This window comes from Molothrus aeneus, chromosome 2 (assembly GCF_037042795.1).
Source record: "Molothrus aeneus isolate 106 chromosome 2, BPBGC_Maene_1.0, whole genome shotgun sequence".
In the NCBI taxonomy this organism is placed as follows: domain Eukaryota; kingdom Metazoa; phylum Chordata; class Aves; order Passeriformes; family Icteridae; genus Molothrus; species Molothrus aeneus.
This window is the reverse complement of record NC_089647.1, coordinates 36,738,201-36,764,739: the sequence shown is the minus strand read 5'-3', so window position 1 is coordinate 36,764,739 and position 26,539 is coordinate 36,738,201. Positions and strand designations below refer to the sequence as shown.

At 39.1% G+C, this 26,539-nt stretch overlaps 1 protein-coding gene across 1 annotated transcript in view; it reads right to left on the bottom strand.

Moving 5' to 3' along the window:
* FAT3 (FAT atypical cadherin 3) overlaps positions 1-26,539 on the bottom strand; it is a 333,677-nt gene that overhangs the window by 67,527 nt on the left and 239,611 nt on the right. Inside the window, exons 8-13 of the mRNA XM_066544703.1 lie at positions 19,986-20,261; positions 18,224-18,434; positions 10,506-14,579; positions 3,011-3,207; positions 1,717-1,870; positions 617-850 (exon numbers count right to left, since the gene is read on the bottom strand). Coding sequence (XP_066400800.1) covers positions 617-850; positions 1,717-1,870; positions 3,011-3,207; positions 10,506-14,579; positions 18,224-18,434; positions 19,986-20,261 — 5,146 coding nt within the window. The remainder of the gene's footprint in view (positions 1-616; positions 851-1,716; positions 1,871-3,010; positions 3,208-10,505; positions 14,580-18,223; positions 18,435-19,985; positions 20,262-26,539) is intronic.

Here is a 26,539-nt window from a genome sequence, read left to right as displayed (position 1 = left end):
TTACACCAAATGATCCCTCTTTAAATATTTATAATTGGGCCCACATTTCAAGGCTAAGGTCCTCATATAATAAAAGATTATACTTTCAAAGAGTGTGTAGTTAAGTAACCAGAACATTTATAATATACATTCACAGTGTACAATAGTTTTATGCTAAGGTAACCAGCTGGAACAAATGGGAGCTATTGCAGTATAAAACTCTAGAAAAGCTGTGATTAATCAGGTATAGGTCCCTGTAGCATGTAACTATATTATTTGCATAAATAGAGGCATGGGTGTTCAAAATCATGGCTCAAGAAAAGAGGCAAGACCACTGAAGGAAGAAAGTTGCAATTTAGCCCCAAAAAGATCTTTCCCTGCTATTGCTGATCAAGAGAAGACTACGTGTTTCTGTGGCTGCTGCAATGCCTTTCTCTTTGTAACACCATTATGTCAAGATCAGACACAAGCATTTTGATGTGAAAAAAGAGAAGAGAAAGAATGGGGAAGATAAAGAAGAACAAGGAGGAGAAAATGAAGAAATTTAGCAATAGAAAAGCAAATCTGCTCTGCAATTCCACCAACCTGCAGAATTTTCATGAACTTTTTTTTTTTTTTTGCAATGTTATTCACTTACCAACATCAGGATCAGTTGCTTGGACTCTTGTTAACAAAGCTTTAGTGGCTGTGTTCTCGTAGACACAAGCAGTGTAGTGGTCAGATGAAAACACTGGTGGATTATCATTAACATCTTCTAAAATAAGATGGATTTCTGACTGGCAAAACCTGCCACCACCATCAGTGGCTCGGGCAACCAAGTTGTATGCAGGGATTTTCTCTCGGTCAAGAGGGGCCAAAGATTTCAGCTCACCTGAAATTATTTAAAAGCAGCAGTTGTCATTATTATTGTAGCAGAATTATTAATTCTAGACAGCCAGAGTGTCTCAAAACCACGTGCTCCAAAGGAATAGGAAAGAGAAAACAAAACCAACATTGCTTATTCCAACAAACAGATTAAAAACTCACAGCAGTGTCACTTCCCCTTCCTCTTTACCCAAATAAGTGAGGTGTCAATATGAATGCAGGGATGACAAGCCATTCATGGTGGCTTTGACACCAGCCTACAGCTTTACCCATACAAACACCACCATGTTTTTCCAAGTCTGTCTTTCTGTCACTCTCAAGATTTATAGACTCCTTAACACAGAAACATTTCCTTTTTAGCAGTACTTGCAGTGATATGACAAAGAGTAATCGCTTTAAATTAAAAGAGGGTAGATTTAGACTAGATATAAGGGAAGACATTTTTTATGCTTAGGGTGGTGAAACAGTGGCACTGGCACAGCCCTAGAAACCTTACTAGAAACCTTAACTGGATGGGTCTCAACATGATCTATTTGAAGATGAATCTGTATATGGGTTAGGCCTAGATTACTTTCAAAGTTCTCTTCCAGCCCAAAATAGCCTGGTTCTATGTGGTTCTATGATAAAGCTATGATCTAACCTGAAGTCTGCAGGGAAACAAAAGGATGGATATCAACTGTTCTGGTTGTAACATCCAACCTGACCAACAAAGATGTCCCTCTTTCTCCCTCCTGTCACCGCCGTTCAAATGGTCACCCAAATCTGCCAGAACTGGAAAAACTGGCTGATAGCCATGTGTAACCTAACTCTATTTAATGAAACCAGTACCCAGAGGGGTTAAGGCTATTCAGAAACATTTGGTTGTCTTCTTACCATTTTCTGGATCTAAGAAAAATTTATTGTTCCCTGAACCATAAAGAGAATAGCGAATTTCACCATTGGCTCCGATGTCAGCATCTTTAGCGCTGATTTTGAGAATTACTTTGTTTGGTGGAATATCTTCAGGAAACAATGCTGTGTAGGCAACCTAGAGTCAAAACCAGACATGTTAGTTATGCTGTAGCAGTATTTTGAACAACCTTTGAACAGTCTTTGAACAATCTTTTTTTAAAAACTATTTGTAGTGCATCTTTCTATACAGGAAACAATTTTCCTTTACACAACACATTCCTAGAAATTCAAATCACTGTTAAGCTATGAGGTGTCACAGAAACAATGCCAGATTATGACTGTGAATAGGGCTCATCTTAGGTGCTTAATGCAATACCATTTTGTATCTTCTATTTATTCCATTGACACCTATGAAATGAAAATCTTGATGAGTGTGCTAACAGAAACAATTGTTTTTATCACCTCATCCAGCAATTTTGAGAGAAATACAGATTGTGATTCCCCAGAGTGGTAGAGTGGTTCTTGCAATGAGACTAATCCAACAGTGAATGATAATGTGAGGATAGGAATTATATGAGTATGTGCATGCACACACACACACACACACATAAATATATATATATATATATATATATATATATATATATATATATATATATATATATATATATATTTATTTATTTATAAATTTTCTGTGAGTAGTACTGTTAAGGAACTCTGGGTTTTATCATGTTTTTTCTTTCACACAGACCTTTCTATTGCACTAACATCAGTTCCCTGGATAGCCTTTCCACAGAATACAAGACAGTTAGCACTCTGAAAGCTGTGGTCAGGCCACACTACATGCATTCCTAACAAAAGGATAGCAAGCTACAGCCTTCTTTTCCACTGGATGTCTGGTATCTGGAAAGTTGAGGAAAGCTGGAATTAAACTAGACTGATGACAGTTCTACATGGGTTGTGAAAGGAGAGCTCATTCTTCTTTGCAGGGGAGGAGTAGCTGCCCAATGCCACCTCACAACGCATCATTTCTTGTAAAGCCAACTAAGGCCACTGTGTACAAGACTCCTTTGAAAGCTTTATGAGACAATTATCCTTCAATCTTGGCTTCACAGGAATGCTTTTTCCTGCTTCTCTCTCAGATCACTGCAGATTCTTCAACTAAGACCATAAGAATGAAAATCAGCATTTCCTATGAATACTTTGAATACTTGCAAACAGAAAGATCACTCTTTCTCAACACAGCGGCCACTTGCCATGGGTGGTGTTAACTCACCTGCTCACAAACTGGATTATTATCATTAACATCAGTGACAGTCACTTCCACAGCAGCTTGGGTCACAAAGAGGCCATCTGTGGCAGTGATGTTCAGATAATAAATGTCTTGCTCTTCCCGATCCAGAGGCCTTTTAACATAAACTTTCCACTCGTTCTGAACCAGTCCCAGAGCAAACTTCCCTTTGGGATTCCCTCCTGCAATAAGACAAGCAACACACCATGAGCTGTGGTGTCCCTTCAGAGCTCCCACCTGGTTTAAACACAGAGCCACATTACTAAGCAGCCATCATTTCTTTGACAGCTTTTGGTACTTCCAAACTTGCAGACTCAGGAAATCTGTAATGAAATCACACTCCCTGTGTTTATTGCCCCCTGATTGCCCTGTATGAAAGTGAACCGATAACTTTCAGTGGAAAAAAAATCCATTTAGCAGAGCTGAAGATGATCTCTCGTTCAGTTCTCCGTAAGGGTAATCAAATTCAAACTGTGAACAATCAATAATCCTCTCGGGCTGGTACAATTGTCTTTCCACTTAGTCTCAGGAGAGGATGTAATACACCGTAGCTCTTGTTACCAAGACAATTTCATTAGCTGTTGATTATGCAATCAAGGACTGGAAGTGGGTTCTATTAAGGAATCCTCTAATGAAAGCTTTATCATACAGCTGCACCATTCTGGTGCTTATTAAAATTCTAGTTTTTAAAAAAGTTTACATGACACAGGAAGACACATTAGTATTAAATAGTCCTAACAAGAGGTCATTTGAGAAACAGCTGGAAGGTAAACAGTACAAATAGATCAAACATATCCAAGAGTGAAAGCTGGTGAAAGGTGTACTGGAGATAAAGCAGAAGAGATTTTTGCCATGTCATAACTGAACCTGGACAATGTTGCTTTTCCACATCATTAAATTGCCTGGTGACAAAAAGAGGTTGGGAGAGGGAAAGTTTTGGTCCACATCATCCTCAGAAGGAAGGGAAGGGGAAGGGAAAGGGGAAGGGGAAGGGAAGGACATGTCACATACAGAAGTGTGCAATAATTAGGGTGGGCACAATCGTTAATGTTTCTAACAGTTATTCAGTTATTTACTCTTTTATTTGAAATGGTACAGTCTCCTGCCTGGTCCATGAAGAAATAATCTTCAATCATCTTTCTGTGAGTCTGATTCAAACCTCCTGTCAGACCAGACAGTTAAGTCTTTTAAACCAATGTTATGACTTCACTTTGCTAGTCAGCTAAGGCCCATACAGCTGCTTGCTCATTTCCTTCCCAGTGGGAATGGGAGGAGAAACTGAAGGATAAATGTAGGAAAACTCATGGGTTGAGACAAAGACAGTTTAATAGGTAAAGCAAAAGTTCTGTGTATAAGCAAAAGAAAAAAGAATTCATGGCAGGTGTTCAGCCATCTCCAGAAAAGCAGGGCTTTGTCACCCTGACAGTTACTTGGGAAGATAAATGCCATTAACTCTGAACATCTCCCCACTTCCTCCTTCTTCCCTCAGCTTTTATATGCTGAGCATGCTGCCATATAGAGTGGAATATGCCTGTGGTCAGTTGGGTCAGCTGTCCTAGCTGCGTCTCCTCCCAGCTCCTTGCGCACCCCCCTCCTCCTCACTGGTGGGTTGCCTGAGGACCAGAAAAGGCCTGGACTCTGTGTAAGCTCTGCTCAGCCGTAACTAAAACATCCCTGTGACATCACAAATCCAAATCACAGCTCCATAGCAGGTTCTTCTTAGAAAATTAATTCTACCCTAGCCAAAGCCAGTAAAGCCAACTACCCAGTCTTCTGTGCCCAGTTTGGTCTGTAAAAATGTATCTGCACATTTAATAATTGAGGAGAGAACACTACACTCATAGCAAACTCATGTGCTACAGAAACTGAGTGAGGAAATATTAAAAAGCATCATGACGCTCCACTGGCTGAACTATAATTGCAGCCAACCTGCTACTAGCTATCTGCCCACCATATTAAGCTTTCTCCTCTGGTCTCCATGCAGGAATTCAATCTTAGAACTACTTTCTATGTTGCTCATGTTTAAAAGCGCTATAAAACTATACAGGGAATGCTTATTCTTTCTTGTAGCACATTCAAGAATGTCAAACATGCTAGTGTGTATTTGCTTACAAATTAATCAGGGTTGACATGTGTCATGGGATGTGTACAAGCTGAATGGAAAGACCAGGCTCTTAAACCTTCCCCTCTAGTACTTCCACTGAATGACTACATAAGTAAGTAAAAAAAATAAAAATCCAAGGCTGAATTTATTTGTGTTGACTCTGTTATCAGGCAATTAGTGTCTCTGATATGTTGCTTCTGTTGTCACAATTCTCTCAGTTCTCAGGGACCTTTTTGTCAAAATAACAACACAGAGGAGGTCTGAACTTGAAGTTGAGCTTGAAACCAATCAAAAAAGTCAAATGTCCATTTCATACCTTCTTTCTACATCAAAAAGCAGGAAGGAGGTCACAGGCTGTAATTTATGCCTTCTTCATTAGCTACCAATGACAAGATAGACTGGTTTCTATTTAATATGAAAACTAAGTCATTTGAGTCAGGCTGAGCAAATCTTTCTTGTTAAGAGTCACCATTTGTGCTAGCTGTGACTGTGCCAAAAAAAGCAAGTTGTAATGAATAGGATTTCCAGAAAATTAGTCAGATAGGCATTACAATTATAAAAGGCTTTTGAATCATACAGAGCACTAAACTCATGTATCAAATACAGATATTTTCTGTTGATAGAAAACCACCCTTTTTGATCACAAAACTAAGCAGTTTTCCCATTGATTTCTGTGATAGTCTGGAATAATCACCATTGTTTAATTTGTTGTGTCATACAAACACACATTTCTCCTAAGGAGGGTTACAGAGTGTTGAAGTATACTACTGGCCAGATCTGAATACAATCCAAGGAAATGAGAATCTGTCCACTGACTTGAGCCTGCATGTGACTTCAAAGAAGGCAGACCCCTGCTGATTGACATTAAATTCCTTCTATTCAATTCAATGCCAGCATAAAAAAAAGCTTAACTCTCCTTTATAAAAGGCTGTAATCTTGTCATAGTGAGTTTAATGTTGTAAACCATTAATAAAAGTAGTCTTAAACATTCTTATTTTGTTTCATGATATTAATCAGGGCTTTCCTGCATATTAGTCCTTTTGTAAAAGGAAATTATTAACTGTCGTGACCAACTAGGAAGCAATAGACTCAAGGTATGGGCATCCCATTGCTAAGAAAAGAGGAAAGGTAAAATCTAATTAAAATCAGCTGGTGGCTTTTATGGTTAGCAGAAACACTACCTTGGAGCAATTTTAAAATCACTGTTGTTTTGTTGCTAATGGAATGGCTTTTAAATCATACCTAGGAATTTGGGGAATATGTATAAAAAACAGTCCTTGGGATCTCTTTTCCCCCTTTTTACTCCACTAGAAAAGAATCAATCTGATTGACCAAGAAACCTGTGCAATATGCAGGAATAGTGGTTTATCTGCATGTCTTTTTTATGAGAACTTTTTTTTTTCTTTTTTTTTGCTTCTCAGGACTGGCTGTATATTTCACTGGTGGAAGGCAAAGGTGGACTATAAAGTGTAAGAGATATAATGAGATATAAAACTAAAACACCACCAGGAAAATATTCTTAAAAATGGAAAGGCAAAAAAATCCACACTGTGGCCCAGGAAACCATTTCCTAGTACTTATACATATGTCTTGATGCAGATCTCATTCTGCAGTGATTAATTAACTTTTTCACTAATATATGCAAGCAGATTCAGTTTCCTAGGGGCATTCTAATTAATTAGTTTTTCACTCTGAATAATGTAGCTTTTCTAAACGGAAGCCTCCTGACTACATATATTAATGGATTCTTTAAAATCTTTTGGCAGTTTTCTTATGTTCTACTTTGAATGTCACAACAGTGAAGTGCTAGCTACAAAAAACACTCCAGTAACTTTTTAGAAAGGCTTTGAGGCGAAAAGAATCAGCAGTATCTTTTATCTTTTGTTACTTGAAGTTTAAATAATGCTCTCCCTCCCTCCCTAGTCAGCAAATACTACAAAGCCAAATCAAGCTCAAGTTGAAGTAAAGAAAGAAAACAGCCAGATACAAATGAAATGCAGAGACACAGTGATCCAAAATAAACAAATCCTGACACACATCATTACTAAAGCACACACAGAGGCCATTATAGCAACTAAAAAGGAATGGAAAACTAGAAGCCAACAGTATCAGTTTTCACTGCAATGTCCCCATCTGGGAGGGGGAACTGAATATTTACTAACTTATTTATTTAGCTTCTGTCTTACATTTATACATTTATTTAACTACTTTCAATTCCCAGTTAGAACTCTAGGCATTTGCATGACACAAAATCAATAAGTTTATCCTCCACTCCCAGTTTAAGATGTTGCATGTTTACTCAGCTTCTGAAATTACAAATCCAATCTTCCTAGCTTTACTACCATAAAACTGTAGAAACTGTTCTTCATCTGGCAACACAAGGCCTTCCCAAACACTGAAATATCCATTTCTCCAGAATTCCAGTATCTCAAATATATGATAAAAAACTAACAAAAGCCACACCTTTGCTCATACTGGGCAATCAATCCAGCAAATGACCTCCTGTGTACAACACCACTTCTTTCTTCCAAAACACACTGTCTATCTTCCTTGTATTCAGCTGAACCAAGCTTAAAGACTGTTGACTCCCTAGCTTTATGTGTCTGAGGAAGCTTAATTAACATCACTGAGGAACACAAAACACTTTACTGTACCTATGTCTTGGCAGCTGACATTCTTCTGGTGGCTTTTCATGGTTTGCCATTCTTAAATCTCAGTAATATCTGGCTGGGTATAGATTGGCTAGACATCAGAAGAACCCTGGTTTTAAGCAAACTGCCCCAAATGATATAGGCAATGACCTCAAATGAGCCTTCAAAAGAAAACTAATTTGCTTCCTAAGTGCATTTGTGTCGTCTGCACTTCATATTGATTTTCTATTAAGATTTATGTAGAGTGCTTCTGCTTTGCGAACATCTCCAGCTGCTACTGAACTACAAATAACCAAGAGTAAGTGCAAAATTTTTTTCCCTCACCATCAAATGCAAATGAAAGTGGACTTGACAATGGCAACTTCTTGCCAGTAATCATGAAAAACAATCATAAACTGAAGGAATAAAAGCAGAATATTTATTTATCCACACGACTGTATCTACCCCTTTTCAAGACTGATGAGAAGACTGCAATAGGCATTTGTACTTCTTAAAAGGGCACAAAGGACTCTTCAGTGATCACATCTGCCCCAGGATATTTATTTCTCTTATCTTATAAATAATGATTTCTTCTACCTATCTTCTGTGTGCTACTTTTCTCCAGATGCATTTTCACAAAGCTGTTTTTGGTGGATACACATTACAGTCTCATAGTTTGTCTTCTTCTTCCTTTTTGTTAATGTATAATTTTTACTCAGAGTTTACTGTATTCACAGAAGTTTCTACGATTCAAAATGCCTCCAGAAAGCCACAGCTTTTGAATAATCATCTAGTTAATCTGATTCCGTGAAATACACAAGTGCACTTCCTGGGATCAACTTGAGGTAAAGTGTGAATAGACTATTTTGTGAGTGAAACTATGTTTTAACATGTTTTGACATTTTAATCAAAAAAACCTAATTCTTCCTTGTGCATTTCCCAAGCTCAAATGATATATTCAAAGGAAGTGGAATTTCTGAGCCCATTCTGTGCTTTAGTAATTGTACAGTAAGAAAGCTTTGGGCTTTGACATCTAATGTTTTCAGAAGCTAACAGAACAGCAAAATATCTGTCATATTTTGAACAGTGGCAGAAACGAAGGTACAGAATGATCTATAATTTATGAGTCATATCTGACAGTTGTTATTCAGAAGTCCAGTTTTTGCTAAATTAACAGCAGTCATATGTGAAGAAAAAACACTACCTAACTAAAGGCATAATGCATTGTAAGAGATGACTGCCAGACTTCACAACAAAGTCAATGATCACAGCACACTAACATATCTTTGTTACAAACCTAAGGGTTTTCATTTCCCACTGTACTTTCTACACTGGGATCCCCAAACTCTTTCAAATATCCCAAAATCTCTAGTACAAAAATAAATCTACTGATTTATTTTTACGTATGTGGGAACTGGGCCACCAGCAGCTAATGCACCTTGCCCAGAGCCTCTAAATCCTGACAGTTACACACAGGACTACCTTTGACCCTACTTCTAATATCATACAGCACATTACACTATTAACACATGTCTTTGCAAATCTTTAAAGTGAATCCAAAATTTCAAGTTACAATTAATCCATGGATTTCTTCCGGTTGCTTTGAAAATGATACCACTTGTGATGTGTAACACAGTCTGTGGCTAACTGGGGTTCACACCTCTCTCTACACACCATCTCACAGCCATTTTCATTTTCATAGCTAACAAAGGGGTAGGAGCTTTAACCCTCCAGAGCAAAATACACAAACTATTTTCCCATTAGTTAAGTAATTTTTGCCCACAGCCTGCTTCCTACATGCAGTCTTATGTATGTTGAATCCCATCCAGTGTGAAAAATGTGGACTTTTCCAATAGTTTGGTTAATACTAGGTAGTGAATAATAGCTCTTGAATTGCTAAGGTTGGGGGGAGTGAAAAAGTTGTTCCCTAACAAAAGCTATTGGACAATGCAAGATGGAAGGAGAAAAATAACTGTAGCACCCATCACTCACAACATACTCACACAAAAGCTAGGCTGAATCTAGGCAAAAAGAATGATAATAAATACACAATAGGAAAGAGCAACGTTACCATGCTTTGAAAAATGTATTAGTAATGTAATCAAAATTTCCTTATGCTGTATATAACAATACATGGCAGCTAAGCAGTGCTTCTAGGTATATTACTATTTCCCTGGCCAGAAATCCGTGCTGATAATAAATGGCATCCCTCATTCCATGTAATGCAAAATTCATTCATGCCCCACCCCTCCCCATTCCAAATAGTGGTATTTCAAAATGGCTCTGGCATGCACTTTCCTATCTCAAAAAGAAAAATGTTATTTCAAAAGAAATTTAAATGCTTGGAAGTAAAAGGATTTTCTCTGTAAGAAGAAAATTTTCATTTTCCCTTGTTTGAAACATTAATTCATGATGGTTTTCAAGCTGACATATCAATTTTGATGGGTTGATGGCTACACTACATTGCACCGCAGCAAATCAGGAAGCATTCATCTTGGAAAATTGAGAGAGCAACACAGACACACACAGACACACACAGACACACACATTCCTCTCCCTCTTTTCAGCTTTGCTGCAAATTCTGTCCAAAAAAAAAAAAAAAAAAAGCAATGTAATTGACTCATTCACAGTGATAATTTAGGATAATTTAGCTTGAAACCCTGCTAAACATTCACGTGAAACTGGACACATGCATAGTACTTCAGTAAGCTGGTTATGGGAAGAAAGCATGCAAGCTGTCTCTCACCTGTAATATGGTAGCTAACCTGCCGATTGACATCAGATGTGTCTTCATCCCAGGTACTAAGAACAGCCACAACTTCCCCTGGAGGGTCACTCTCCTTCACTGACCCCCTGTACACCTCGTGCTCAAAGACAGGCGCGTTATCATTTATATCTGTCACTGTAACTGAGACCAAGGTGGTTGAGGACAAGGACAAAGCTTCCCCCAGATCCGAGGCCACCACTGCAAAGGTGAAAGCAGAATCCTTTTCGTGGTCCAGATCCTTCAGTGTACTGATCCAGCCACTGTTGCTATCAATGGTGAATGCTTCTGTGATCTTCTGCAGCTCCGATTCCACCGCAAGCGTGTATGTGACCTGCCCGTTCGCACTCGAGTCTGCATCGACCGCTTTGACTTGCATGAGTTTTGTTCCTATAGGCATGCCTTCCATTATTACAGCATCATAGCTAGCTGCTTCAAATACAGGCTTGTTGTCATTGACATCCAACACCTTCACCTCCACATCCACAGTCAGCACAATGTCTACTTTGTCTAACTGAATTGAGGCCGCAACTTTGAAGTGGAAGGCAGGATTTATTTCGTGGTCAAGCCTCTTATCCAATTTTATGAGCCCTGTGTCCTTCTCTATGATGAAAACCCCATCTTTGTTGTTTGCAGATAGCTCACCATTAACTGTGCTATACAAAGCACCCTGATTGGGCAAAACATGCAGAATGTCAATAGTACTGCCTATGAGGGTGTCTTCTGCCACGGTGAAAGAATACTGGGGTTGAGAAAAAGAAGGCAAAATGGTTTCTGGCGGCAAAACATGGATGTAGACAGGAATGAGGGAATGCTTTACAGGAATGCCACCATCGACTGCTTTGACAAAGAATGATAGAACAGTGTTTTTCAGTTGGTTAAAGCTACCCTTGGTGACCATCCATCCATTATCTGGATCAATTTCAAGCAGATCAGCTACTGAAACAGAGGCTTCACTATACAGAGAATAGGTAATTCTGGAATTGGCTCCATCATCTGGATCTACTGCTTGCACTTGGGTCACCAAGTAACCTTTCCCAACATCTGCTTTAACACTTGCTCTGTATTCGACTGTCATAAATTTGGGAGCATTGTCATTCTCATCCACTACTATCACTCTCACAGTGCAAAATGTAGTCCTGCCACCTCCATCAAGGGCTCTCAAAAATATATCGATATCACTTTCCAGCGGGTTCTCACGGTCTAACCTCTCAGTTGTCAGAATCTGCCCATTTGCATCAATCAAAAATCGGTCCTTGGCGAAGTCATTTATTATGGAGTAGCTGATCTGGCCATACACGCCTGAATCCCCATCTGTTGCCTTCACATGGATTACCTTCATTCCAGGAGCAGCGTTTTCTCTAACCTCTGCAACATAAATGCTCTGCGAGAACACAGGGCTGTAGAGGTTGGCCCCAAGGATCTGAATGTGCACCTGAGCTGTGCTGGTGAACAGCCCGTCGGACACAGAGACGTTCAGGCTGTACATGGGCTCCATCCTCTGCTTGCGGTGGTTGGAAAGAGTGATAACACCGCTCTTGCTGTCCATAATGAAACTAGTCCGATCATTTCCTGATAGGATGCTGTACTCCAGTCTGTCAAAATCAGAGCTGTCGGCATCAGAAGCTTGGACACAAGTCACAAAATGACCCCGAGGCGCCAGTTCACTCACATATGATTCATATATTAACTGGTTAAAAACTGGAGGGTTGTCATTCATATCTGTTATTGAGATACTAACGAGAACCTCGCTGCTCAGAGGGGGGAACCCATTATCAGTTGCTCTGACTTTCAAGCTGCACTGCTGTATGAGTTCATGATCCAGCATTCGGGCTGTCAAAATAAGGCCACTGCTGCTGTCTATATGGAAATAGTCAGTGCTGTTAAAGGTGTCCTGGACTATCTGATATTGTACAATCTTGTTATTGTCAGAGTCAGCATCAGTAGCAACAACCTGCAGCACAGGAGTCCCAATCAAAGAAGCTTCAGACAGAGTAGCATTGTAAGCTGACTGATCAAAAATGGGAGGATTATCATTAACATCATTAACAATCAAGTCCACGGTTACCTCAGCGCGAGCGCCAGTGAGAGCATCGCTGGCTCGCACCATCAGCTTGAAAAGAGAATTTATTTCATAGTCCAGTGGGCTGATGACACTCAGAACTCCAGTATCAAAGTCGATATTAAACTGGTTGTAGGGATCTCCATCAACAATGATATAAATGATACCCTGGCCTTCTGGACTGGTTGCATTTATGCTTAGAATCGGCATGTGCATTTCTACATCTTCATTCACAGAAGCTGTATAAAAGGGCTTGTCAAACACAGGCATTGCTTTGTTAACAATAGTAATGGGGAGCTCTACCGACGCAGACAGTGATGGGTTACCACCATCTTTGGCAAGAATGACAACCAAGTACTCTATATTAGACAAATCAGAATTGAAGGCTTCCTTTAAAGTGACACTGCCAGATCCTCTATCAATTTCAAAATGTCCATAGTCTTCCTTCAGCAGGTACGACACCTCGCCATTGTCACCCTTGTCTTTATCAATAGCTGTCACTCGATATATCAGGGTGCCAGGCTCAGCATCGACCTGCACAGCAGCGTAGTATGGAAGCCCTACAAACACTGGGGCGTTGTCATTTATGTCCTCAATGTAAACTCTCACCACAACTCGAGCAACACGGAGGTGATCTAGCTCACGGCTTGCTTCCACCACCAGCTCGTACAGCTCCTGTTCCTCTCGGTCAAAGGGGATGCCAGTGGTCTGAATGACTCCTGAGGTGGATTTGATTTTAAATTTGTTTCCTGGGTTTAATATGCTGTATTTCAAAGGCTCATTGAGGCGGTTGCCAACAGCATTCACCACAGCGATCTTTGTGATATTGGTGCTGTTTTCTGATATAGAAGTGGAATAAAAGTTTTGTGTGAAATGGAGTCCACTATCCATCGCTTCTTTTACCATTATTGTCACCATGGCAGTACTATAAAATTTTCCATCAGATACTCTTACTATTAGCATATAATGGTCTTTGGAGAGACTATTGTTTTTAATGGTGAGTACCCCTGTGCTTGAGTCAATTAAAAAATGGTCCATATTGCCTTCAATTATACTAAATGTTAGTTCTGGAGGGATCTCTGAATCTGGGTCTGAAGCTTTGACTTTGAGAACCTCAACACCAATATACGTGGGCAGGAGTAGGACTGTCTCAAACACGGCCTGGCTGAAGACTGGTGGGTTGTCATTGACATCAGTTACCTCAACGGTCACTTCAACTGGGCTCTCTGCTGTAAGCTGGGGATTCCCACTGTCCCTAACATGAACATGGAAGTGGAAGTGGGCTATCGTTTCATGATCTAAATTTGCAATTGTTCTGATTGCACCTGTGCTGGAATCTACCGTGAAATACTTTTTTGCAGTTGATTCCACAATCTGATAGACAAGCAAAGCGTTCTGGTTGCTGTCAGCATCGGTGGCACGTATCACCAGGGGACTGTTATTTGCACTGCGGACCACGCTGTTCACAGGAGCAGCCTCGCTTATGCTGCCTGAGTACTGAGAAAAGAGAAAAACTGGTGGGTTGTCATTTTCATCAACAATCTGAATGTTCACAGTTGCATTTGAAGCCATGCCGGCCATATTTGTTGCCTGTACGATGAGCTGATAGGAGGAAGCACGTTCATAATCAAGGGCCTTTTGACTGGTGATCACTCCAGAATATGGGTTTATGGTGAAGACTCCATCAACATTGCCATCTTTAACCTCATAAACTAACGTGGACTGACTGATTGCAGAGAGAGAAATGACAGAAGTACCAATATCCACATTTTCATTGACCTCTGCTTGGTATTCTTTTAGAGTGAACTTAGGGTGGGAGTTATCTGCCATCGTCACAGATATCCGCACAATTGCTGTTGCAGACAGCGCTGGAGAACCTTGATCAGTCACTTTGACTGACAAAACAAACTGTCCCATTGTGGTTAAGTCTGGCTCCTTGAGTAATGTAATGATGCCTAAAACTGGTTCAATCTTGAATGTGTTTCCCGTGTTTCCTAAAACAACAATATTAAATGAGATTAGAAATGAAATATGACTCACTTTATGATAACCTAAACCAGAAGCAACAAGCTGCATTTTTAAAGGTTACCTAAATAAAAAAAAACAAAACACCCCCAATGTAACAGCACTCTGAAGGCCCTTTCACCCTTTCTTTCTGTTAATTAGAGAGCTCAGTAGATGGTATAGGTATTCAAGGCATCAGAAACTCAGGTGTTGCCACCTCTATATCTTGATTCTCAGTACCAGCATCAGAGCAAGAACTGCATGCACATTACTCCTACTGAAGTAAGGAAAAGCATCCCTAAATTACAGAAATTAGTCAAATACATGTACACCTAAGGCAAAGAAATGAGATCAGAGGCTAATAAGCCAATTATATGACTAATGGATAACAACTCAGGCTCCTAATTGAATGGCATATTAAGAAACCATACAGGAGATTACAGTAGTTCAAGACTCAAAGAACTGAATATAAAAAGGTTAAAGTGGCATTTAGAAAAAATAAAACAGAGCAAATAGCATAGAAAAGAGATTCAAGTGTCCTGTGGCACAGAGTTTTATCATATGATCTCTGAGGAGGATGAATCCAGATGAATGAGATTTAGTAGAAAATGTCATGAAATGTCTGTTACAACATGAAAGCACGATATCACTGACTGCATAAAGGTGAAAACAGTAAGTTTGGATCAGAGAACTTTTTGGGGGCCTTTATTTCTTTCTGGTCTTTTTGCCAATCTCTTCTTCAGCAAAACAGATTCAAAACTTTCTGCATGTATTCCTACCCTGTAATTAGAGATCACCTTTAATTGGCAATCCTTATTTTGCTGTTTTATTGAGTGCTTGCTTGAAGTAAGTGCTGCAAATATAAATGGCATATATAAGCATACAGACTCTTTTCCTGATTTTGATTCTAAATACAAATAGTATATACTGAGTTACAGCAATTTCAACCACTATACCATGTTCCCTCTATTGTAATTCACATCTTCAAATCTAGAACTGTTTCCAATCTACAGTCAAGCATCCATTCAAGGATGGGAGAGAAATATATGTCAGGTGATACACAAGAGAGGGTTTTTTAAGTGATTGTTATGGGTGCTGCACACAGAGCAATAAACGTGTAAGCTGTAGCTGGAATGCCTAAATACATGAAATCCTAAATGAAGTGAGGTAATGTGAACTATTTTTAAGATATGATTCACTATCTGTTGTAAATTCTGGAGGCTAATTTAAGCTACATACTACTCTATGCAGTTCAATACTGGTTACTGGTAGTGGTTTTCTATTTATATCCTTCGTTTCAGATCAGTAAAGTTTACTAGCTAAACCAAAAATTGTGCTATTCACCCAGGATCCAGAGCTACAAATTCTCATAAAAATAATGGCATCTGTCACATTTACAGACACTACAAATGCTGCTGCTGTTATTTTGTCAGTGCTTGCTAATACAAATAATTTTGATCCACTGACTGCCTCCTGCAAGGCAAGAGCTGGTTCTTCTCCTTTAGGAATTTCTTATGAAATTACACAAAAGTGTAATACTTTCTTTACCAATTGCTGTCTTCAGAGTAATGTAAGATGTGGTGGGTAAACCCCCTGAATCAAAGGGCTGTGTACAATTTGAATTCTGCAGTTAAAATCAATATCCTCAACTGCACATTTTATGGATCATATTCAGCAGCAGAATACTGAATTTTGAGGCACCTGAGATTGGGACATCTATGGATAATGAAACTGGAGGAGTGTGAGGCTTACAGTAAATGGAAGTTTGAGGTCTGACATTGCAGAAAGAGCTCATGATGAAACAGAAACAGGCTGTAATGAAAAAGAGAGTCTCTAGAAACCATCTAATAGCAAAGCATATTTTCTAATAATAATATTTTCCTGCCTGAATCATGTAGGATTCTATTACCAGTGTAATTGGAACAATACTCCTTAGATGTCAGGATGCTCTTTACATTGTGGTGGCACCTCTAGATGATTAGGAACCCATAATAGTAATAAGGTGTCAGGAAAAAGCTAGGAATAGTCTTGAAAAACATTGCCCCAGGAACTTGATCTAGTCTGCTCAGAATTTGTTCTATAAGGACAGTGTTTTCCTGTCTGGGCACGTGTAAGATTGCCCCTAATTTAAGTTGAAGGCCACTTGAGAATACTGAGAAATAACTGCTAAGAACAAATGCAGTGAATAAAGGAAATATTTGCTTTGGAGTGCTAACATCTTCCTCATTCTAAGTTCAACACTTTCAGCTGCAAAAGACTTCACCTTCTGGTTTGCTGAAGGTAATCTCCTTCCACAGAGCATACAAGATAATGACAGAAAAAATCTTCCTTGGGTCTTCTCTAAACTTCAGGTTATATCATCTTAATTTAAGGTGTGAGCTTGAATTATATGAAGATAAATCAGTATGAGATGGTGTAGATATTCTTGTGTCATTAGTTATTTGTCATTTAGCCTGTTCCTAATTGACATGAGCTATCCTAGCTGGAACAAGACTTTATAATAATATAGGAATAAATAATGATCCAGTAGGATCAGAGCCTAATGCTGGTAAAGGCCTGTGATCTGCCTAATATGGGTATAATATGAAGTACCTGTGACTTCTTTTTATGGAAATATAAATTTCAAGTTTTGCTAGTATTACAGTGGAAAGATTCATATTATGAATAAAACCCCCTAAGTAGAAATAAAAAATTACAAAATTCTAACGTCACAAATTTCTAATTCTTTCTCTTTTTTTCCAGGCATCCCCCTCTTATATATCTGTCAACGGTTTGTCTCAAAGATAATTCTTAACTTCAGGTTCATGTGATCCAGAGAAACTTACATTCATTCTCATGTGTGTCAGAGATACACTGTTCTGATGCACCAGTAGAAGAATGCTTTTGGTGGTATAGATTATGTGCTGAATGTAAATATACAGCATTTAACTGCAAAAGCAATTTTCATCTGGTATCATCATGCCCTCTCTTAGTTTCAAAGAGACCTTGTGCCATTAAAATGTTATGGCAGAAGTTTTATCATAGCCATGCTCTTAGTCTGTGCTTCTCTGGTCTGAACACTGGCAAAGATATCAGGACATACCAGCTGTTGTGGCATTTTTTTTTTTATGGAGGATCCACTGTACTCTAGTCTGAAACCAGAACCCTGAAAACAAGTCACCGGCTGCAGTTTTGAATAACTATCTTCTGTGATGGCTTTGACCCAATGACTTAGAGGTAACAGGCTCTGTAGCCATCTGGTAAAAATGAAACAGTCACAAAAGAACAGAATGACTAGACTAGAAAGGGACCACTGGAGAGCATCTGGTCCAACCCTCCTGCTAAAGCTGGTTCACCTACAGCAGGTTGCACAAGATCCTGTGGGGTTCTGAACATCTCCAGAGAAGAGAGACTCCCTCTCTCAGGCAACCTGTTCCAGAATGAGATTGTTCTGAAAGGTTTTGGGTATAGTAGCTTCAGAATAAAATTAAAAAAACCCCAACAAAACAACAACAACAAGGTGTCTCCTTTGCCCATCTGTACAGGAGAAAGTAGACCAAAGAAGCTGAACTGTGTGTCAAGACAGATGACCATTACATCACTGTTGTGTGTCTGGCATGATCTATGATACTTCATCTTTGGCCTCAGTCCTAACCTGCTTCAATAGTATAGATAAGCTCTGCATTTTCTCCTTTGTCTTTGTCCAGAGCTGTGACCTGCAACACTGCTGATCCAACTGCTGCTGACTCAAACACTGAGGCTTCATACAATGGGCTGGTGAAGTAGGGACTGTGGTCATTGGAGTCTTCCACATTTATGATGACTCTGGCCAGGTTTCTTCTGTAAGGGAATTCTTGATCTCGGACCTATAGAACAAGTGCATAACACACAATTTGACAGTCATCTAGTAAAACTTCACAAATATTACTCATCTGAGTGTGAATACTACTTTCAGTTCTATTTAATACAGTAAAAAAATCCATTTGTCCCAAAGAGCAGTCTGAAACACATTCACACATGGGATGACAGATACTAGAATCAAAGAAACAGGAAAGAAATTAGCAACATTTTTTTTCACTTATGAGAAAATGCTTTGCAACTAACCCATCATGACATGAATTTTTGAAGTGGCAACCACATGAGATCTTAAATTTGGGTTGAGGTTTGCAAGAATTTCCTTTTTTATTAATACTTGCTGAATGGTCATGCCTTTATCTTGCTATTGCCTTCTTTACAGCATATAGGCATGTCTGTCTAGTGCTTGTAGCTGCCAATGGACTACTTCATGATTATATACATAGATGATCATATCAACAGTAAACAGAGCAGGAATCATTTTATGAAGTGCTGGTAATTGTCAACAGAGGTGTAAGTTACCACACCTGTCTCAATCCTATCCAAAATACCTCAGCACTGCTTCACTGATAATCCTGCCATCACTATCTCCTGAAAATTTTGGTTCTTCTTAAACAGAGGAAAAGACCTATTGTATCAGGTGGAGATCAAAACCAAGCACCAGGGAATTACCTCTCTTGGCCATGTGTTTCTGTTATTCAGTTTATAGCTATTTCTTAGTTTATAGCTAGTTTATAGCTATTTCTTAGTCTGCTTGCCAAAGGACTTGCAACATTTTACGCTGTGAGCAGAGACCACACTCAGCTGCTCCTTGTTGCATCTCACAGCAGCTTTTTGCTTCCTAGGGTGCCCTGCCAAAGCTGCCCCTGTACCTAACACACCATGAGTAATTTCTTAGAAGGCCTCTGCTGCAGAAGTCTTAAGTAGTTAAAGAAAATAGTGGACTCCAATGTTTAAACTAACACAATTTTTTTTTTGTTTTGTTTTGTTTGTTTTTTAAAAAAATATGTCCATACTATACAATCTTCACTTGAAAACAGACAGATTTATGTTCTGTAGTCTAGACACACCAAGCAAAAATTGGTAATCAACTTTTTTCTGTATACCCAAAGATTTGGAAATGTAGATAAAGGAAAGCTATTTTGTATCTTAACAGTTTATGTACTGAAATAAGTCTATAAAAGTAAGCTATAAATGAGGCTTGTACTCAGAAAGGCTGTAGCATTCTCCATGGTAAGAAAGCAGATATCTCCTGGTGAATAACTTCTCAAATAACTTTCAGCCTCACTTCAGAAACTCTGAAAATTATCTTGATGGAGAGGACCAGATGCCAAGAGATTAAATAATTACCTGCTTGCTTTCCCTTGAGATAGAGAATCATATCACATTCCATACAATGGCTTCACAATAAAGTTTCCCAAAAAGCCGAAATAAAAACTGTGAAATAAATACACAGCAGGGCAGGCAAGATTAAATTAGTGGCTACTTATGGCACTGAGTCCTTCACTCAAGAGAAGCCTACTCCATGCATGTCCCTGAAGTAGCCATGACTGCTTTCTTACCATGACATTAAGGATGTGCTTATCTTGAGCTTCGTGGTCTAATCTCTCAGCCGTATAGAGAACCCCGGTGTTGGGATCAATTCTGAATTTCCTCATGCTGACTGTGTCGATGCTGCTGTGAATAGTGTAGCTCAGCTTGTGCTTTTCATCTCTGTCTATAGCTTCAATTTGCAGAATTTCAGTATCAGGGAGGATGTCCTCTGAAATGGTGACATCGTAGCTTGGCTGAGAGAATTCTGGGCCATTATCATTGTTATCCAACACTTTGATAAGAACCTACAGTTAATAAAAAAAAGGACATTTGAAGTTATTGAAGTCCAGTCAGACTACTGAATAAGCACCTAGAGAAATGCAATTTACTTTGAATGGCTGAAGATGTTATTCTGCTGCATGGTGGGACTGAGAAACATTATTTAATATTAAATTCTTATTTTTCAGATCAAAAGAAATGGAAAGAATTTGACTTTAGAAGTAAAATGTTCCTAACTGTAAGACCTACTCAGAGCCTGATGAAGAAGCCCATATTTTCAGAATCTGTAGATTGGAAAGTATTTCTACAATGGTCACATGGAAAGGTTTTGTCCTTCCTTGAAACTGCCTTGGTTACAAGGGACTTCTAGAACTATTATATAATTTCCTTTCCCCTTCACTACTAATAAAGCTATAAAATAATCCTTTTCATGTTGCTAAAATCTGCTTTTTATACAATCAAGATTCAGCTAAATCCTGTCTTTTCTGCCCAGTACATTGCATTGGGGCTTACTGGCAAAGTCAAATTGTGACAGCAGTGGAGACTTCAAGTTGCTGAGACACCTCAGATTGCTCTTACACCACTTAAGGTGGGCACAGGAAACCCAACCTCACTACCACACCAGCACACCCCATACAGATCAATGTGTACCACCAAGGACAGCTGATCTCAGGGCACTGGTGACATAGAAGGATTTTTTTTTTTGTTACATCCTTGCTCTTCCTTTGCCAGTGATGGCTGTCTTTATTGCCAACTAATTAATTTCCCCCTCCAACACCTATTTGTCTCCTTTTTGTTGCAGTTTATGAATGGTAGAACACTACAAATGTGAATGAACGCTGTGCTCCTTGCCTCAAATCTGTCTTTAAAGCTTCTGAATTGATCCTTAAGGAAACTTGGGAGAGTGGGAGAGCAGGCCAGGGTGCTGCTCTTGCTGCCTATTACACCCATTTCAATATATCACAAGCTGACTCTGGTAAATACTAAGAATCACTATTTTCCAAGCTTTGCTTTTCAAAGTTATATTATGCATGTCGCTCTGACGACATTTTGTGGGCTTTGCCATTGGAGAAGTCACTTCCTGGGGAAAATGTGCTTTCCAGACTTTGTATGCCATAGATTGCTGTGGGTAGTGTGGCAGCCAAACCTTTGACAAACTGTGTAAAACTGAAAGCTGAAATCTGAAGAGTTGACTCTTTTTCAGTGCTAGAAACAAAAAGTATTTTTTCCAGAATATGCCTGTGAGAGCACAACCTAATTTTACAGCAAGTAAAATGGAACAATCTTTTTATTCAAAGGCTTTGAAATAAGAAATAGTCCAATTAATGACTTGGGAGAAGCCACCCACAGGACTCTGGTCAGACTAGGAGACCTGACCCATCACTCATTATATTTTCTTTGTTGCTTTGTTACTTGGCTCTCTTTTAAGCAGGTATTTTATTGTTTTGCTTGATACAGCCCTGTTCACTCCTACTTTCTTAACAGAAGAAAAATACAGCTACACTTTGACTGCAATATTGCACAAACAGATGTTGGCCTCAGAGAGAAATGAAACTTTAGATTTCCACGATATGTGGGAGGGTTTGCAGAATACATTACCAGAAGGAACATGAGCAGTTGTAAGAAGCAGTTGTAATGAACTAGCCTGGGAACTGTTCAAAAGACAGCTGAAATAAAATGCTCAGTAAGTTAAATGGCATAAGACTTGCATTCCATACCATTTCATTTTCACCAGATTATGGCACGCCAGAGTGAAGCCTATATTAAGTTATGCTTCAATCTTGGACAGATAGCAATAAAATTGGGGGGAAATACACATTGCTAGGCCTATAATAATGATGAAGAGTTACTTAGCTTTTTATACTTTCATTGTTGCTGTAATATATCAAACATGTTTCTGATCTGACTGAGGAAAAAAACCCACCCAAATCTGTGTTTTAAAAATTTGTGAAGAAACCAGTTGTAACACATGAAAGAAAGCCTGAGTAGAAGATTAAAGTCTTGAACTCTAATATAGTGGAACTACAATATAATGGGCCAATGCTGAACCACTTTTTTAGTGTAAGCAATAGGAGTTGGGGATAATCAGTATTTGATACTTAGAGAAATTTTCTTGAGCAGTTTTGATATTCTCAGTCCTTGACAGGTACCACTATAACATGACTGGTAATCAACACAGATAATTTATTTAGTTTTTCATTCATGACCAAAAACTTTGTCATGTATCATTTTAGACAGTCCAACAGAGAAGTAAAAATTTTTCAAATGTATTGAAAACACCAAGAGTGCTTGACTCTGCTGATGCTAGTACAGCACAGGCTAATGTGAACAAGGAAGTTTCCATGTGAGGGACAGGCTTGTATCTGTGAATTTATTTTTAAAATTGGTGTGTGCAACCTGAAGCTGCTCTGGAAGGTGAAAAAAAATAAATGTACAGAAACACACCAATGCATCTTAAAAGTATTGCTACAGAAGTGACAGGCTATTTTGTTTGCATGGTATATAATCATTCCAGAGCAGTGATTCACTTCCTATAATATCTAATGCCTTTTGGGATCACTGGCAAACTGAGAAAGCAGAAGAGGGCATAAAGGTTTATCCATCCCAAGTTTTCCACTATGACTGTCCAAGCCATGGCTCCATGATTTTTGCCTTTACTAGACTGCACAAACTGAACAGAGTGGGACTGGATCAGCATGAGAGACCAAGGGTAACCCATGAGACCGTGGAAATTAAGCATGGATTCTCAGAGCAGCATTTCTTCCCACTGAAAAAGGTGTAAGGTATTGCCCTCAAACACATATGGACATAATCATGCTTGGGGAGTGCAAGGCATGGAGGGAGAAAAGATAAAAAAATTGAAGCCCTCATTCACTGTCATCAAATTTACAGGGAGCTATGCACTTAAAATTGCTTTGATCATTGCCAAAAAAACCCTAATTTTTCTTTCTTTTTCTTTTCTCTCTTTCACTTCACATCTACTGTAAGACTGATCAAGTGCCTGTTTAAGTGCCAGGCATCTTCCTCCCTAGAGATGCCAGTATTTTAATGATTTGTCAAGTGATCTACATTGAAATACACATTATTTATTACATACTTTGCACTTCAACAGCCACTTCCATCTGGAGATGGAAGGCGATGGGTTAGAAATGCTAATGAATAAAGAAGTCATTATTGATTCACAATTTCTTCTATTTAAGCAGTTAAGAGTATTTCTAATTTTTCTCAGCTGTCCCTCAAAATCCCCGAGAGTCAAATGTAATTTTAACATTTCTCTCCTTTAATAGAGGGGGTTGCATTTTTCTTGCAACAAAAGAAAGTTATATATGGGAATCCTGATTATACAGAGCTCTGTTAAACCTATAATGGGATTCTTTAATGTTCTTAAAAACTGAGCTATCTTGGGAGTTACTTTAAACAAAACCAGGTAAACGAAAATGGAGTTTTAGTCCCATTTAGCATAGCTATTAGTACCTTAGTTCTTCCAACATTTCTGAGGGGCAAGTGACTATCACCCCTGTATTTTGTCCAGGAAAACAATGCTTTGCAACAAGGTTACCAAAATCCCAGGTGAAGTGCAGTGGTAAAGCTAGGGAAGGTGATTTCAGTTTATTTTTGAGCCACACCCCTTTTATTAGGTCACCTTAAAATGCCATTCTTCCTATGCAGATTTGCTACTCCAGCAGGATAACTTCTAGTAAGATGTTACTTAAAAAGATAGGAAGGAAAATGTGACACTGACATGAACACCAGGCTCACAGAAAACCTGATCCTACAAACATACATAAAGCTGAGTATACTGAGTGCCACCAGATTGTTAATATGAGGAAAGTTTCTCAAATTCATTTCATGGCTGCCAACCTCAGGCATAAAATCGTGGAACTATTGGCAAATTTCCCATAGACTTCAAAAGGGTCAGCAAAAGGTTCCTTGAAGTCTTATGCTTTAGCCAGCTGGTAGCACATCTTTCACCTCAAATCAAGAGTTACACTACTGAAGTGACTCAAAGACTCCCAATGCCTGTGTAATTTAATATTTTCTACATATTTATTCCCAAATGGAAGATATGGCAAGAATGAGCTGTGTGGCATAAATATACTTTATTACTGCTTAGGTGCCCAGGGTGTTAAGCTGCGACAGTACCCATTGTGCACAATCAAAGCCAGGCTTTAAAAGTTTCCCAACACATCTCCGAAAGGTGACGAATGGAAATGTTTACTATTTGTTGGCCGCTGTGTAGGGATTCCTCTTTGCTGACAACTGCTCAAGATTGCTGACTGAACTACTTTTCATTGACAAACATTAGCTGCAAGTCTTTTTTTCCACGCTCATAAAGCCAACATGCAGCAAACCAGTCTCTGCCTGGTTCTTCTTGAAAGCCCATATCTTTTCCAGTGCATTGTGGGCTTCAGAAAGGCAGGCTTGCCTCCTTCTGTGGCCATTGTGTGGAGCCTAATTTATAGTCTGAACAAGGTCTTCACAATAAAAGATTTGCTTCTCCCTGCTCACTTCCTATTTCCCACAGTTAAAACAAGTTTCAAATAAAGGAATCACAGCCCTCCAAGATTACAAATTAGGCAAAGTAACACTCAGAGCCTTAGCAAAGACTTTGTACTCAAAATGGTAAGTGAAAGGCCTAGAGAAATACAATCAAATCAAAGCAGGACAAAATCTGATGCAGGAAGTGTCTCCAAAGCTGTTTTTAATGTTGCCCGTAACAAATACCTTTGGTTGAGGCACAGACATATTTGAGTGAAAGCTGGGTAAATGCCAGCAGCTGCTTTACAGGCATTTGAAGCTGGAAGAATCTGCTTGGCTAATTGCTTGGTCTGGGCACTGTGTTGTAGTACAACCTATTAAGTGCCTGAATTATTTAAACTCGGGTTACACTTCTCTAGATTTCAAAACCTATTTTAATTTAGTACTGCTTTCAACAGTGATACCACATAGCTTTATTTTCTACTTCCTGACAAGTTTTTCTTTCCTCCAAACTCCAACTTTAACATAAAAATTCAGTTTCCCTACCAACATCAGTGGCTAGTTATTTTTATTTTACTGTGTTCTTTGTGTTATGTTAAAATTGAAAGAAAAATCTTTGCTTCACAGACAAGGCAGTGCTGAGATTACTGGATGTAAAAAAAAATTAAAAAAATCAAGGAGTGGTTACAGTTTGGAGGAAATGCTCAACAGAGCAAAAGTGAAAAATTGAATTGAATCTCCATGTCTCTTTTTCTGCCCTAGAAGAATCCACAGCCCAGAATTGCTTCTGGCAGGCTCTAATGTCTTATCTACATTTTGGCCATGGTCCTCTAAGAAGAGCATTTCACCATTCATTTAAGAGAACCACCCTCACTCAGGGTGACTGATCAGCTCCTCTTTAAGAAAATGTTGCAAAGAAAAGGTGATCTCTGAAAGGTGAGACAGAAACTCAGAGTTAAAAGTCAATCCTCAGCACAAGAATAAATTAAATTCCAAAACCTTTTGCAAGGGGAGACAGAAAGGGGCAATGAGCAGTAACTTCTGTCTGTTCTTCCAGTCTGGCTGGCTTCAGCAGAGGGTATTGTAAGCAAACATCTCTGGATCTGCAAAAGCTTTTCAGAGGGAAGTGCACATTACCCTCTGAGTGCCCACTCTACTGGGAAACAGTCAGGTGGTTTTGCAATAAGTGAAACTGAGGTGCCTTTTGCCTCCCAGCTTGGAGGCAACAGCCTTCATGCTCTAACACATCTTTTCTATAGCAGTTACAATGATGAGAAAGAAGAAGGAGGCAGGAAAATAAGGAGTAAAATAATTTTTTTCACATACTAAAATCACTCCACAGGCTGTTCTTACAAAAATATAATTATCTGCTAGGACAACATTCTCAATAAAAGTGAAACATTATAATAACTTAAATGATAGTTCAGTGATTCCCCCCCGTACTCTGCTTCTGTGGGTATTTTAACAAAGCTCGAGAGTATGCACTACAAATAAGTAAATAAATGTGATTCTATTCCTCTGTTGCGTCTGTGTGTAAAAGATCTGAGTTGTTCAGTAAAAAAAGGGGTTTTGGATAAACCTGACTCATGACCAGGAGAATTTCTCATGTTTCAGAGTCAAAATTGTGGCAGGAGTAGGCATTTAGATGCCATTAAAATGACTCCTTGTGGGGAGAGACCTCTCTCTGCTCAAGCAAGGGCACCAAACTCTTTTGCAGGCCAGAGGTGATGGCCATGGCAGGGAGCGGAGTCACTGCACAGAGCCACTGTCCCAGCTCTCTCCAGCACATGGGATACAGAAGCCCCTATCCCTCTGCAAGGCCAAC